The sequence below is a fragment of the Rhamphochromis longiceps genome, linkage group LG16 (assembly GCF_057381845.1).
Source record: "Rhamphochromis longiceps isolate RC_006_pf linkage group LG16, R_longiceps_female_GT1.1, whole genome shotgun sequence".
In the NCBI taxonomy this organism is placed as follows: domain Eukaryota; kingdom Metazoa; phylum Chordata; class Actinopteri; order Cichliformes; family Cichlidae; genus Rhamphochromis; species Rhamphochromis longiceps.
In genome coordinates, this window is record NC_140572.1 from 33591534 (window position 1) to 33607100 (window position 15567).

The following is a 15567-nucleotide window of genomic DNA, read 5'->3' on the forward strand; positions in this document are numbered from 1 at the left end:
GTTGTTTAAGGCGTTTTCAAGGAGATAATATTTATGCTGTGCACACTTATCTGGAGACCTAGTTCTTGTCTGTAGACATTGGACTTTCACTAAGGTCAGTGGCCGGTTCTCTCCTAATTGTACAGTGATTAGGTATAATGGTACCAAATAGTGAATAGACAAAGTAATTTGACAGTAAAGATAAAAAAAACTAAACAAAACATGTTCACATAATACAGTTTAGGCTGGTTCTCAACTCACTGAACGCCCTGTCAGCTGGGATCCTGCACTAACATGACTCCTCATGTTCAAATCTATTAACATAAACCCATGTTAAACTGGATCAGACTACTTTTGTTGTTTCATGTAGCATATCATTGACTCAATCTCTCAAAAATTCCAAAACATTTCTGGATTTGTCTGGAACCATTAGCTACTTATATTTTCAAAATGTAAAAATTTACCAATGTAGCCATTGTTTCAGTCTTAGGAGGCATTAGAGAATTTTTCATTAGAGAATTTGAATCAAAGGATACATTTCAAGGGAATTGAGGAGGGTCTAATTTACAACTTTTTCGTAGCTTTGTTTCAAGTAAAATCGGAGAGCTTGGATAACTCAAACATGATCCATGCTGCTTTAGTGGTCGAATGACAACTGCAGCTCTGCATAATTCTAGAAAATCTGCTCTCATCTCATCATCATGAAAAGCACAGGGTGTCAGTGGTGGACCTGCCAGTGCTGGTATGATATGGCAAATGGGTTTCAGGCTGCAGTGCCGAGCAGCGAGGACAGGACGCGCTACAGGACGCTGAGTGATGTAAAGTTGAAGCTCGCTAATGTGCCTGAGCCTCAAATGCTCATTTGTTGCTCATGTTGTGCAAATCCAGCTCACTCTTTTGTGTTGAAGTTCAGGTCACCTGGCTCAGTTCAGCACCGGCTGCCTGGAGAAAAAGGAAATTAGCTGCTAACTCTGCTGTGGTATGTGACCTCACACAGTGGCAGCCAAGGCCAAGACTGGCACACACACAAACACGACTTTACAGAGAAGTGATTGTAAAGGTTTTCTTTATTTAAGACATATCATGCACTACAACCAATACAAACCTCCTGATATTCAGGGGAGTGTGATTATTACACAAAAAGGATTTCTTAATGATTTGGTGCTTTTATTCTATCAAACTACAATAACACTGATATATAGAGTTTTATTTATATGTATATGTTTGTAGAAAGAGATGAAAGCAATAAAATACAGATGTGCTCAAATGAAAAGGAACTACAGCTTACAGAAAAAAGAATCACAAAGTGTTGACACTACATATATAAAAATGTAAAAAAAAAAAAGTTTTCAAACAGCACAACAACAGTATACACTCTGATTTTCTGTTTTCCAATTAAGTTTGTATCGACTCACAGCTAAATATATTTACATTAGAAAATATAGCATTCATGACCATGTGGGATATTCCTGAATCAGCAGACCTGTTCTGAGAGCTGCTTTTGTTCCCGTGCGCAGACTGAATGTGAAGCAGGTGGAACATGAAAATAAAGCTCCTCCATCCTGTTTCACGGGCCCTACAAAATGGCCCTCTGTTCTCCCACACCTGGTGCGGTTAACTCGCCTTCCAACCCAAACACGTCTACCCTCCGCGGCTGGAATTGTGGTTAACCTTTTCATCTGCGAGCACCGGCCAGTGTGGCGAGTCTGGTTTCCATTAAGGCGTGTGAAATTTCGGAGGTTCAGAGGTGGAAAGGATACAGGTAAAAATGCAAGGTAAGCAGACAACATGTTATTCCACTTACAACTGAAGGGTTGACTCTACGGGGAACAAAATAGACCTTTGGGGCTTTCAATGCTACGCTCTTTATATAGATATTTCTGTATTATAGTGATTCTGTAAAGGTCTGGAAACATTCATTAAAAAATTAAACTTTTTAATTTGTTTAATCACTTCATGGCAAAAACGGCATGCAGAAGCACCAAAAATCCCTAAATGGGTACGTTTTCAACCCCGGCTGAATAAAAGTTGAGGGTTTTAGTGCCATAAAGTGATTTCAGATAAGACCTGCTGACTCAGATCCCTGAGTAGCTTTTTGAGGAAACGTGGGAGCGCCTGAGGTAAACCGAGGCTGTTTTTCACAGGAACTCGGGTAGGTTATTTTTCCCTCATGACCATGTGGTAGTAGTGCTGGGTGTTGCAATATGTGCCGTAGTACCCTCCCGCCAAACAACGACATCTGAAGAGAGAACGCATTACTGTGCATGGTGCGGAGGGTTTTGGGTGAAGTCGGGACTTCAGATTTGTGCAAAATCATATTGAACTAATGCCTGATCACGCATTAGGTGTAAAGACAGAAGTCAATCACGTAAAGTGCCTGAGTTATAGACAATCACTGGAAAAAAATCACTCCAGAGAACTCAAAAGACTAAGATGTTCATATGAATCCATGCTAGAGCCGTTCAAGTTTTAAAAAAAAAAAAACAAAACTTGTGGAGGTAAGGGTGGTATTCTGAGGGAAAAAAATGAAATAAAATAAATGTAAAAAGAAATTTGGAAAGAAACTTGGATATATCTTCTTTTTATTAAAGTTGTAAATCTATACAACACTGTATATCTTAATATTCTGTAAGAGTTTTAATTTCTCATTAATTTTAGCTTAAAAACATTATAATCAGAATCATTACGACTTTTTCCAGATTTTAAATTTTTTCCAGATCATAAATTTACAACTTCTTTAAGAGAACTAAACTAAACACATTCGAGTCCAATTGTAATCTTCATAAATGTATGACTAAATTCTCAAAAAATATATTTTTCTAGTACACACAATAAATTTATTTTTATTTTAGAGAATATAAAGAATTTTTTCTTTAATGTCAAAATACTGTTTTTTTTTTTTCTGATAAATTTGCAATTTTAAGAGTTTCTTCTCACAAATTTAAAATGTAAATTTTAGAGACTAAAGAGGTAGTTTTGTAATCTCAAAGAATACCTAAATTTCTTTGACTAATTTATTACTTAATCTCAGGAAATCTTGACTTCTGCATTTGTGATTATGCAGAAGATTATTATGCAGTTGTAATTTTTTCACATATTTATGACCTCTTTTTTTCTAGACAACTTTCTCAAAAATTGTATTTCCCATAAATTTACAACTTTTTTTTCTCTCTTTTCCTCGTAAGTGATGTCCGTTTTCTGGCACTTTTGTGTTTTTGTATATTCATATTTGTTTTAGTGTGATTTTACAGCTTTTTAGTCTTGGAGTTTCTTTCCACAAAAATTCACCACAATCCTAGAACGGCCCTAACACATCTTCATATAATTGTAAACTACCAGAAAAAAAAGATTAGATACAATCTACAAGTGGGTTCAGATACAGTAAGATTTTCACTGGATGGAAAATATTGTGTATATTTGGAATGCTTAGACAGCCAAAACTGGTTTCCCTCACTTCCTTTTAAGCCATGTATGGACTTTAACTTTGGTAACTGCGAGCTATTGATAAGGGTGCATAGGATGTTTGTGTTTCATATGGCACAACTGCAAGCACACAACACAATACTGATGATACAGTCATTACAAAAACCACCGCCTGCATTTCCTGAATAAACACAGCTAAATGCTCAACACCACACATTAAAGAGACAAGATCCCAGTTTTCTGTTTGGTTAAATAAAAAGTATCCACAACCTGCTCATCACACACACGTGTGTGTATATATATATGTAAGCCAGCACAGAAAGAAGTCTATGAGAGAACAGTGAGCGGATGCAGCGACAGCACCAACGAACCCAAACTGAGAGGCAACCCGAGTGGCGTCCTGACTGTCAGGATCTCAGCTTCCTCTATGAGATTTCTCTCTCATTCTGCCCTTTTTTTTGCTGAAGCACCTTTTAGAAATCTTTACAGCTACATGCGGGCTGTTAGGTGGAGAGGATTTTACACTGCACTGTCCATGATTTCTCCAACAGCACCCAGAAGCAATGGACCCCTGTTGGACAGCGCATGCATGTGTTAAGGAGCGTGGATCCATAGGTGTATGGCTGAGGCGCTCATCTGACTCCCAGACTGAAAACGCTACAGAAACCCCTGCATTATCTAAACTTTCACTACTTTCTAACACTTTCTACTCTTCTGCTACTGCTAATGGTTAATGGCTACCGATAGCATGTTGTCTACGCTTTACGTTAGCACTCTGCCAGCTACAAGCTAAGATGTTAGTGAGATAAATAAGATGCAGGGCTAGTGTAAGGTTTGAGATGTATGTACCCAGGACAGAGTCTCTTTAATGGGATTAGACAGTGGTAGGAAGTGAAGGATTGTCAACCGCCTCCACCTTCTGCTCCGGCGAGCAGCAGAGGAAGAGGCGGTTGCCCAGGCTCCTGAAGGCAAACCGAAAGTACATCATATGGCCCATGGCCACAAAGGAGACGGAGATGATGACCAGAAGGCCAAAGGCCTCTGGGTTTGGGGCCAGAATCACCATGATGAAGTGCAGAAGGTCTAAGAGGTAATTCATGGAATTCTGGACGCCGTTGATCACACCTCGCTCTGACTCGATCACATTCTCCTGGATGAGCTGGGTCACTGTCAGGTCAAAAGACCACAGACCTGCAGGGCAGAGGCAAAGATCAACAGTCAGCTCTAATAATCTTTTTATATCCATAATAAAACCGCTTCAGTACTCAACAGTAGCTCTACTAGGAATAATGAGGCAATATTACTGGCATCAAAGGTTGCAGATACTGCAGAGGTCCTGTGGGACATTCTTACAAGTTATATAACAGTCCAACTTGTCAAGCTGCTTGAGTCACCTGTCTGGAAGTGATAATTTTGAAAATTTGCTATCTGGTCAGAGGAAATGAACATGCCAATAAAGCATGAGCAGCAGTTCCTGAACACTCCAATTTCCTAACGAATAAAATAAACACACCTAAGAAAATGGACATCAGCACTTTGGGGTGCGTGGACCTTTTTTATTACCAGTGTTATGACTATAATGTGCAGTGAGACCTTCCCTGGAGTCCACTTAATAACTGCTTCTGGCCCTACACTGATCATCTCCAGCAGGTGTTTTTATAGAAATTTTGTTTGGAAGACCTATCAAACAACAGTATGACCGACCCTGTTGTTGCACGACTTGAAATACAATAGTGTAGCATAAAAGTACAGTCGAAATAAGAGAGAGATGCAAGTCAAAACTAACAATGTTTTTTAAGCCTTTAAAATTCTCCAAACGTCCACTGACTCCTGATTTCAGACGTATTCTTCTCCATCTGGACTCGGCCACTAATAGCTGGCGTACTAATCCATTTTGGTAAATCTCTGCACCGCATCTAAAATACAGCAAGTATTCCCAGATTGGGAAAAAAAATAAACTACTTCACTCACCAACTCTAGCAGCAATTACGCCAGCAAACAGCAGACTAACAGACATGTAGGACTGCATAGGTGGCAGCTCTTGGGTTGGTGCGGCAGTAGTAGGCATAGTGATGTTTCCACCGGTCAGGCTGTGGACAGCTTCAGGCAGGGTCTTCTCTCCAATCAGATGGGTGTAGAGGTCCTGGAAGGGTGAGACGCTGAGGTCGAAGGGGCTTCCAGGAGCGAAGACTGAGATGACACACAGTATGAGGCAGGAGAGCTGGGCCATGCCGGAGATGAAGCCAGTGCGGATCAGGCCACACTTCTTGCGAACCCAAGTGAAGGCGACGGTGCCGCAGATGCCCGAGATGGCCGAGGCTCCCATCAGCAGACTGAGCACCGAGCCATTGAGGCCCTGTGTGTAGGCGTAGCCTGTGGTGATGCAGTCAAAGCCCAGCACCGTCATGTAAAGAAAGGCCAGTGAAAGGCCGGCGAAGAAGATGTTCTGGTTGTAGTAGGCCACCCAGCCGGCCTTGAAGGTGCGCACGGGTTCAGCCATCTGGTAGCAACAGCTGCGCTGTTTGGGAGAGTCAGACTTGGCAACAACGGAGGTTTCGTTCATAAGTGGCTGAGATGACTCCTCGGGACTCTGGCCATTCTCCAAATCTGTCAAAGGGCAGAATAATGGAGGTTCTCGATTACCAAATCTAAAACACAGTCAGTTTTATTCCCCAACGATACAAACAGATAATGCTGCACTTACCTTTTGTAGGGCTGAGCTGTTTGAGCTCCTGCTGCTGCTCCTTCTGTCCAGCTTTCACAGCCAGTGCGGGCGTCTTCTGGTAGACCTTCCACAGCAGTGCGTACTCCACACACATGGAGCACAGGTTCCAGCCAGAGATGAAGCCACAGCCAACGAAATGAGAGCCAAAGGCCATAATCTGGCCCACTAACATGGGAGCCAGGATGTTGGTCAGCTGGTCAATAATCCGCACTGTGGCATTCATATCTGTTTGACAAGGGAGTGGAAGTAGAAGCTAGTTAGTTTAACAGCTAATTTAACACATTGATATAAAAAAGCTGATTATGGTCTTAAAATTCGTGTTTACAGTAATATAAACTAAGAACTAGCACAAGCGGATTGATAAGGGTCAACCAGTTCAAAGTGTTGTGCACCATGTGACCAAATCTTTCTAGCAGCTTGTCACAATCAATGGAAAACTGCAGTGACATAAAAAAAAAGAAAAAGAAATGTGAGCGAGTCAGCATCCGGGGTTCAAAGTCCTCCCAGCTGAACATATGACCTGATAACAGATCATATGAGGCCTACATCTGAAGATAAGCCACCAGTCGATAGCAAACACCTACCTGCCAACTTGCTGCTGTCCTGACCTGCTACAACAACCACCCAGTCTCTCTGGATGGTAATGGACATGGCCGTGCTGGCAAGGTTGGCAATGTTGGCGATGGTGATGACCAGGATGTAGCAAGTTGTCTGAAAATGATAAAAAAAAAAAATGTAACAGTAGTTTTATATTTGGACTGACTTTGTGTGATAAAATGACAAATACTCCCATGAAACATGAAAAACTAAGAATCGGATAGATCTAACTCCCTCATGTCATCGAATTCCATTGTAGTCCAAAAACCTCAGTATTAAGCCACAAAGCTACACAGTTCAGTCCTTTTCGATGAACACATATTTGAGTTATGTTGATTTACACAATCTCCTCAAGACCAACAAACTCAGAGGAAAAAAGGAGACAATTTAGGTTCAACTGGAGCGGCTATCCTTGAACCGAACTGGTGGCCTATGTCACCAGCTATCAGTTACCTGTAAAACAATCTTGAGATCCCTTCCTAGGCAACTGAGCTGCCATTCACACCTCCACCACTGTGACCTTAATGACTCACAAACGTCCTCACACGTCTGGGCGTGTCTTGACAATTTCCAAGATCACAGCCCTATAAGAAGATAAACACCTGCAACTCCTCAGCCTTTCAGATGACATGAAACACCTAAAAGGAGTCCAGCTGCCTTCAACTAAAGCATGATTATTTTATATATTCTAAAATAATATATTATTATTTTAGATTATGATTTTTATTTAACGTTTAACATTTACAAGGTCATCCATAAACCCATCAAGAATTCAGGTTCGAGTTCAGGTTAACATCTTTTTTGGAACACCCAAAAAGAAAAGCCTGCAGTCCCAAGCTTGATGTGTACCTCGTGGCATGTTCTGGTTTATGAAAATCTGCCTATTTAGCATGTGGTTGAATCTAAATCCAATACGGGGTTTGGTTGGAGTGTCAGAGAAAGTACACATGAGTCCACTGTTGCTTTTTAGAGGATAGCTAGAGCCAGCTTTAGCACTGATTCTCCAACTCTTTGGATTTCCAATGAAAGAATTAACACCATTAACTTAATTTCTCGATCTGTTGGACAGCGCTGTCTTAAGCTTTATTTTACCTGTCATCCCTTTAAATCACTGAATTTCACCGATTTTTTTCTGGGCTATGGTCCCCTTTTCCATGTTTCCCATTTAAAATACTGGGACAAAATCTCCCATTAGAAGAGACATTTATGTTTCATCACTGATGGATCTGTATTGATCCATACTGATTTGACCTTTGACTTAAAAAGGAGTTGTTTCTAGGGTGGAGGAGGGGTCCAAAGTAGTCATTCCTGTTCCAGTACAGCTGCACAGTTTAGCCAAGGGAACAGATAAATATATTTTTAAAAAAGATTCAATATGCATGTTTTTATTTATCTAGCTTGCCTAATTTTTGTGCCTTTGTGAAATTTTATCACAGGGTTATACTCTCCATTTTGCAGTCATTTATGGTCATGTTTGTTTCTGCTGTGACGGTTTAAGGGGGGAGGGGCAGTAGGAAATATGAGACGGGAGAACAAAAGATAGAGGCTAGAGCTGACTGAAGGGCAGAAAAAGCTTCCCAGCAAGTGTTCAATCATCTAAAAACATACTGAATAGACACCAACTGACCCCAAATGTCTAAGTCTGATGACAGGGAAGCTAGTCCTGACTAACCTGGGGGGGGGGGCATCACCCGGACCCACTAAGCAGTCTACCAAGGGGAAACACCACCAGAGTAATTATTAAAGATACGATGAGGCTAAACATAAATTACGTAAGGTTGTGCACTCCGCTACAATCTGCAGTAAATGCCAAAACTTACAAAAACAAACACTAGAAAAATGTCAATGTTGGCTACACCACAGTGGATAATAGAGAGACGGCAGTGTGAGCTGAGTGTCAATTGAGAGTATGAAGCCCAACAAGTTCAGATGGAATCTGTCACAGTGATGAACATCTTCAGGAACTTGTCTTCAAAAAGTGGGTCATTTTAACTGGCTGCAAAGCATGGACCAGATCCCTCAACAGAAGGTGTCAAGGGTAAAGGGAACATGAGTTTCTCAACTTTTTCTAACTCTCAAAATCCGACCTGATTAGCTCTTTAAGAATGAAATCAAATGTCAACCGTTCCCACTACGTGTCAAATCAATAACTTCCTGTTGAAAAAAAAATCTATATCATTAGTTAAAATTAAAAATTTCAGCAGAAACTGCACATTTTTCTGAAGCAGACTCTGTTTGTGGGTCTGTGCATGCATTTTCACACAGCTGCTCTGGTCAGTATAGAAACAATAAAAAAACAGAAATGCTTCAGCAGGCCCAGCCACATTTCTCTCTGTGTCATGTGACTGGCCTTGAACAACCTGCTGACTGCACAGCGTTCAGCAAGACACTAAATCTCCTGTTTCACCAGTCTCTCACCACCTCCACCAGCACTCCGACAACAGCCAGCCCTCTGAACTCTCTGACCGCTAGAGAAATAGCCCCATTTTCCCACAGATACTTCAAACACAAAAGAACAACGCTGGAGGGCTTCTGTGTTTCAACCCGACACCCAAACCCGTCTCCTGTGATGAACGGAAACTTGAACAGTTTGCAGTTCTGGATCTCTGGATCGCGGAGATCAAAATATTGACAGTGAGGGAGCTCCTGTTTAGTCACATAGCTCAACAAGTGTAAAAAAGAAATAACTGAAACACCTGGTCCCCAGTAGCTTTCCTGTTGTAGTATGTATGTACTCGTATGTTAAATCTACTGCAGGCTTGAGAATCTACTTGTTTTCTAACCCCCTTTACTCAAGATTCAAGATTCGTCTTGAAGTGAAATCAAACTTTAGAGAAAGTCATTGCTGACTTTCTCCTGGAAGTGTTTCACTTTTTAACTGTAATGCTTCACATCTGCATTCAGGGAGAAAAACTGAAGTCAGGTACAGATTTAGCTACAGAGAAGTTTATGTGGACACTCTTGGATCAATGCATTAATAAATAAATAAATCTGAGTAATCCTCCACATGACTCCTTCAGAATCAGCTAATTATTTCAATCTTAGTTTATTTAATTGATCCAAAGCAAATCTTTACCAGCACACTTTGAATGTTTTCAGAGTTGCTGAACCTGTATTCAAATTTTTGGATTTTTCCAATATTTTGAGCCCTCATACCTTCATAATCAAACGAGATATACATCTGAAATTTTCAGGGCTGAAAAACTCTGTTAAAACTAAAAATAAGTCAACTTCACAGCCACTCCAAGTGTCACAATCTAAGGAAAAAAATCTCATTTTTGTACAGTACTATGAAGGTGATTTACGTCTTAACGTGCCATGGTAACCTGCTCCAGAGCACGTTAAGTTTCAGATGAAAACCAACAGGTATGAAATTAACTCCTACTGACCAATCTTCAGAAAACAGCATCACCATTCCTAAAAGATTTCATTACGAGGAGAATAGGAGCATTTTAATGTCTTTGTGTTTCCCTGATAAATATAGATCTTTTGACGCAACTTTATTTCATTTTGTTTTTTTTATCTGTTGGCAATCAAAACTCTACAACAATTTTATTTTACTTTAATCGTTAACATTTGATCCTAACCAGGACACCTCCACTTTAATTGCTGACATCATATCTAATGTGTAAACTACATTTGAATATTGATTTTGTATTTAATCTTTACTCTCAAACCCTTAAATAGTAAAGACTCCACAGCAGGGAAAAAAAACCCTCAGCCTCAGCCAGAAAATAATTAAGTGTAATTAAAATTTTTATTTTACTGCTCTGTACACTAAAGATCAGAATAATGGTTTTCTGCATTAACTGTTTCTTTTTAACAACAATGTTGCGTTTTGCTGTTATATTTAAAAAAAATGTTTTTTAGAGATTTGTGATCACCATTTGATCATAATGTGATAATGTCTCTGACTGGAGTAGGTGACACTCATAGGGATTGCTTTCTCTGGACGAGTCATATGATCATGTGAACGTGCAGGTCTGAGGTGATAACCAGCTTTGTATGATAAACTCTTTCGTAGTACAAGGTGCTGGATTTGCTATGAAACACGTAGCAGCTTATCACCAAAGCTTATCAGCTTTCGCTTCTTCAAGTTACATCCTGAAGAAGACAAAAGCTGCTACGTGATGGTGTAATTTACAAGTACTTCAGTTGTGTAAAATAAAGGCCTTAATTAATTTTTCAGACCTACCTTGTTCCCTTACATGAGCACCAATGGTTTAACGGACATGAGTAGTGCTACCTGATCCAGGTACAGTTTTTAACAGAACTTTAATGTGAATATCATTGGTACTTATAAAAGTTATGAGGGATTAGAAATTTGGGATAAAACTCATTTAACAGAGTGAAAACGGGCCCACTCCTGTGTACTCTGAGGGCCTAGAAAATATTCATAGTATGAATGTATGAATGTAAGGTTCCCAAGGTTCACTGAACTATGGGAACCTTTCTCGGATTTGACTGATTTTATTCAGAATAAACTTCATGTAAACTCAGTTCAAGTGCCATGTTTTGTCCAACTGCCTCAAGAGCGGCATTATTTATTTTAAGGAGGAACTGATGACAATAGAAAGAGTTTTGCAAATATGAATACTGCTATGTCTTGAAATTTTAACTTGCTTTGGTGTTAACTGTTGGGTCTTTCCCTTGAAATCATGAGCAGAGAGAAAGAGGAAACTTAAATGAGGAATTATTGATTTCTTATTTATTATAAAAACAGAAGTTCAGTCTGTTAGAGAGAAATTTGTACTCATCAGCAGTCATGTGTACACCGGATTAGATTTGAAAGAAAAAAAGTTTAAATATCTAAATAATTGATTGGTGTACTACAAACTAATTATGTGTATTACTCATTTTCACTTTCACATTTTACTGTTTTTCCGCTGTTAACTGTGTTTGAATTATTTGATATATTGAAGTGAATAGGTGCTTTTAGTTTGCATTAGAATAAATTATCTGATAGGCCTCTTTCTTTTTAAATTTTCTATTAAATTTTTTTTTTTACTATTTTTGATGCTTCAGTAAGTATCTGTGGGAGTCCACTTCAGGCTGTGTCCTGATAGTCGTTTGATAAGACAGGTTACACCCACAAATATTTTAGAAACAGGCTCTTTCTACTGCTTTAAAAAAAACCACTAAAGCATTAAATACTCAAGTGTAAATTCTACAGATTTTGTTCATCGATTTGCTTATAATAAGTTTATGATTTCAAGATGATTAACTTGAGTTCAAATGAACATTAAAAAATTCTAGTGGAGCTGTTGCAATCCTCTGTGGATAAGCTGTGCTCACTCCATAAATCACACTGACAGGGGAACTCGCATCAGTGAGTGAAAGTAGGAACGTTTCAACCTCAGCTTAAAGAAAGGAGGTAAAAATGCTTTCAGTGCAAATCCCCACCAAAACAGGTTGAAACAGGACAGGGGATCTTACCAGAATCCATCCATTGTAGAGCTCCGTGAGCTGGTCTTTGAACTGGAAAACAAGCATGAGGAGGACCCCGCACGCGATGACACAACTGTTCTGGACCAGCAGCGAAGTCTGGGCCACTGTGGAAAGACCACGACAGGCATTAGGGACAGAGATCTGATCAGACACAACACATTCATTATGGTGCAAAGAAGCTCATTTCATGTCTTTGCCAAATTCTTCTGTGTAATTATTTTCCAGTTTAACTGTTAAATGTCTGTGTTCAAGGGAATTCATGTTCACAGTCAAACACCTGGTTTTACATCCCAGACTGCAGTAACTATTTACAGTTTTCTTTGTCCTTGGCTGACGGTGTTGACTCAGGGCAAGCTACAGGTCCTGGCCCTTATATGGGCCAAATGTCAGAGGTGTTGTGACATCTGACCAGCAAAAAGAACTGCCAGAAACCCAATTCAAGCCCACCAAACTGAGCCAAAAAGTGCCACACATAACCCAGATTAAACTTACCTTTAAGCCTGGGGTTTTTGTCCACCCAGTCCCCGATGATGGCTCCCAGCAGGAGCACCGAGCCAGCCACCACCAGCCCATACACGGCAGTGAGCAGCAGGCTGTTCCCGTACAGCTCCACCAGGAAAACTGCCACAGCGAAGTTCCACATCCGGTCACCCTGAGGAATTTAAATTCAGATATTCAGATATTTAAAGCTATTTGTAAATAGAGTACTGTGTGGCTAGCTGCAGGTGCAAAAATAAGTGAGTTTGCACAGTTGTAATGACATATAAAACAGCAATAACAAAACTAATAACGCATTAGGTTTGATTTAACACTGGATGGCCACAAATAAATATAGTCATCAAGGTGAACATGCATACATTTACTGTGTGATGTCAGTTAGATGGACATGAGCATGGTTATAATACAATGCTGGTTATAAACAGTGTGTGCTCACCCATGTTGACAGAGCGTGGCCCATGTAGATGAGAAATTTGGCCGAGGTGAAGAAGTCTCGGGTGGATTCTGTGGAGAAAACATGTTACAGCTGGTGTTCGATACCCATCTGTGACACTCAGGCTCCTCTCCTGGGAAATATTCAGTAATTTCTCCTGCAACAGAAAAACAACTCACCCATGCACGTCTTTTTAGTTCCAGAGTTATCCATTTTAAAGCTCTTCAGATAGAAACAACCGGCTTGATATGTCTAATATATATTCTCTCTTTTCTGCTAGATCCCCTTTTGTAATGCAAAAGGAGGTCGACTCCGACTACCTCTGCACCTAACTGACACAATAACCGGAAAAAACAAAAGAAGACACGGCGTTTCTCCCTTTTTCTCCTCTCCAAACTTAGCTATCACTGTAGCTGAAGTTGGAAAGAAATGATTTTATAGCCCGAAAGGCCGGGTGGGTCGCAGGGACACGAAACCGGGAGACGAGCTCCTGTCAGCTGGGCTCCTGTGGACTGTCTGCTCGGCTCTGCTCTCCGCAGCTGCTGCTGCTCTGTTTACGACCCGCCTCGAATATACCCCGCGCGGTCACGTGACTGCCCTTTCTTTACCCCTGTGTCAAAAACAGACGCGGTCCTGCCTACTTAAAGAAAAAAAAAGAAGAAAAAGAAAAAAATGCACTATAGGAGCAGAAAATGGTGTCATTGTTACCTTGTTACAGTTAAACCCTCCGGTTCCTCTCACAAAGGTGAGCTTCGGTTTTAAATGCTCCCCTCCTCCACTTGTTTACCTCCTAGCAACATGCATGATTATTTACTATTATTGTTATTCTTGTTATTATTATTATTATTATTATTATTATTATTATTATTATTATTATTATTATTATTATTATGATGATGATGATGATGATGATCATTATTATTGAAAAGAAATTCAAGTTTTATACAGACATTTAAGAAAAATAATAAAGATATAAATAAGGAAATTAAACTGTTGGGTAACTATAATGGACACGAAATTGAAATTATTAGCTAATAGCATGCATGACAGTTAAAATTGTTAGCTAAAAAATACATTAACAATGTTTTTATCTTAAATATTTTGAAAGACAATTAAAAAAATGTGAATAGTAATAAATGTGTTGAATATAAGGCTTTCCCTCCTTGCGGGGGTTCTGCAGGTTTCTTCCTGTTAAAAAGGAGTTTTTCCTTCCCACTGTCGCCAACTGTCTGACCATAGGGGGTCGTCTGATTGTTGGGGTTTCTGTCTAATATTGTAGGGTCTTTAGATTATAAAGCAGATTGAGGCCACTGTTGTTCTAAATTGGTGCTATATAAATTAAACTCAATTGAATTTATTGAAAATGGATTACAATGAATATAGAACTGCCTAGCAAGGAAGAGGAAGACCACAGAGGAGGTTCAAAGATGCAGGGGGGTTGTGTCACAGAGGAAGGTGCTAGGGATAGGTTAAGATGGAGGGAGATGATCCGCTGTGGTGACCCCTAAAGAGAACAGCCGAAAGAAAATCAGGAGAATATCAAGGCCTGTTGAAGTTTTAGATGGAAGTGACCACTAACCAATTATCTGACATTTTTGCTGTGACCATTTGCCAAAACTGGTTGCCAGGGAAAAATCTGTATTCCTCAACCAGTTTCTCTGTGGTTGCTTGAGGTTGCTGAAATTAGTCACAAAGAAGTGCAAATTGCTGCACCACAAAAATCTTTGCAATCGCTTTCTTCTCTAGCAGATTGCAGCAGTCGACCGTAATTTGCATGGAAGACACCGACTGCAAACACTCACCAAAGTCTCTCCAAACATCTATGAAACTGTGAAAAATGCAACAAAAGCACAGAGAAAATCAGTCTTCAAAATAAAAGCACCACCTTTTGAAACATGTCTGGAACACAGAGGCACAACTTTTACTTTGAAGGTGAATGTTTTTTGCACTTTTAAAAGTTTTATTTCAATTTTACTATTAGTTGGAGGGTGTTGTAGACAGTTCTGCATCTTCCATTCAAAGTACAACGAACAGCAACAATCTGCAATCATAAGGATGTTTTTGGAGCAGCACCTTCTGTGTGACTGATAGTACCAACAACCACCAGCAACCACTTGCCAGCTTCTGATCTGATATGGTAGACAACCCCAAAGCATATTTTAATAGATATTAAAATACAGTTAAAATATAGTTGAAAGGATTAGAAATAAAACATACTGGAAAGTTCTGCATCAGCAAAGATGGTGGTGAAAGCGTAAAAGTCAACAAACTGTTTAAGCATGTTTTTTTTTTATATGACATATATGTCATTATAACAATTTTATGTTCTGGTGACCACAATAAAGTTAATTTAGATAACTGAATGAGTGGCAAGACTTGCTTCTACAACACAGATTTTATAAGTTGTTCACAGATCCAGAATCCAATGTGGAAGTCCCTTAAACATGATTTTCTGTTAATGGCC

The 15567-nt window shown here is 39.7% G+C and overlaps 1 protein-coding gene across 1 annotated transcript; it reads right to left on the minus strand.

Annotated features, from left to right (window-relative positions):
* Nucleotides 1–1028: 1028 nt before the first annotated feature.
* On the minus strand, nt 1029–13658 carry slc40a1 (solute carrier family 40 member 1). The gene is made up of 8 exons (XM_085384137.1): nt 13283–13658; nt 13107–13174; nt 12665–12824; nt 12161–12276; nt 6712–6838; nt 6107–6352; nt 5374–6009; nt 1029–4593 (listed from the first exon to the last, which is right to left on the minus strand). The coding sequence occupies exons 1-8, from the start codon at nt 13314–13316 to the stop codon at nt 4277–4279; spliced, it is 1704 nt and encodes a 567-aa protein (XP_085240263.1). The 5' UTR covers nt 13317–13658; the 3' UTR covers nt 1029–4276.
* Nucleotides 13659–15567: the final 1909 nt, after the last annotated feature.

Bases quoted from the DNA above. Each gene is read 5' to 3' on its own strand.
- slc40a1 (XM_085384137.1), bottom strand. From the start codon at position 13,316: ATGGATAACTCTGGAACTAAAAAGACGTGCATGG. The intron at 12,277-12,664 runs GTAAGTTTAATC...GTCTTTCCACAG, and splicing joins CAAAAACCCCAGGCTTAAAG to TGGCCCAGACTTCGCTGCTG. The intron at 4,594-5,373 runs GTGAGTGAAGTA...TCTGCCCTGCAG, and splicing joins CGTAATTGCTGCTAGAGTTG to GTCTGTGGTCTTTTGACCTG.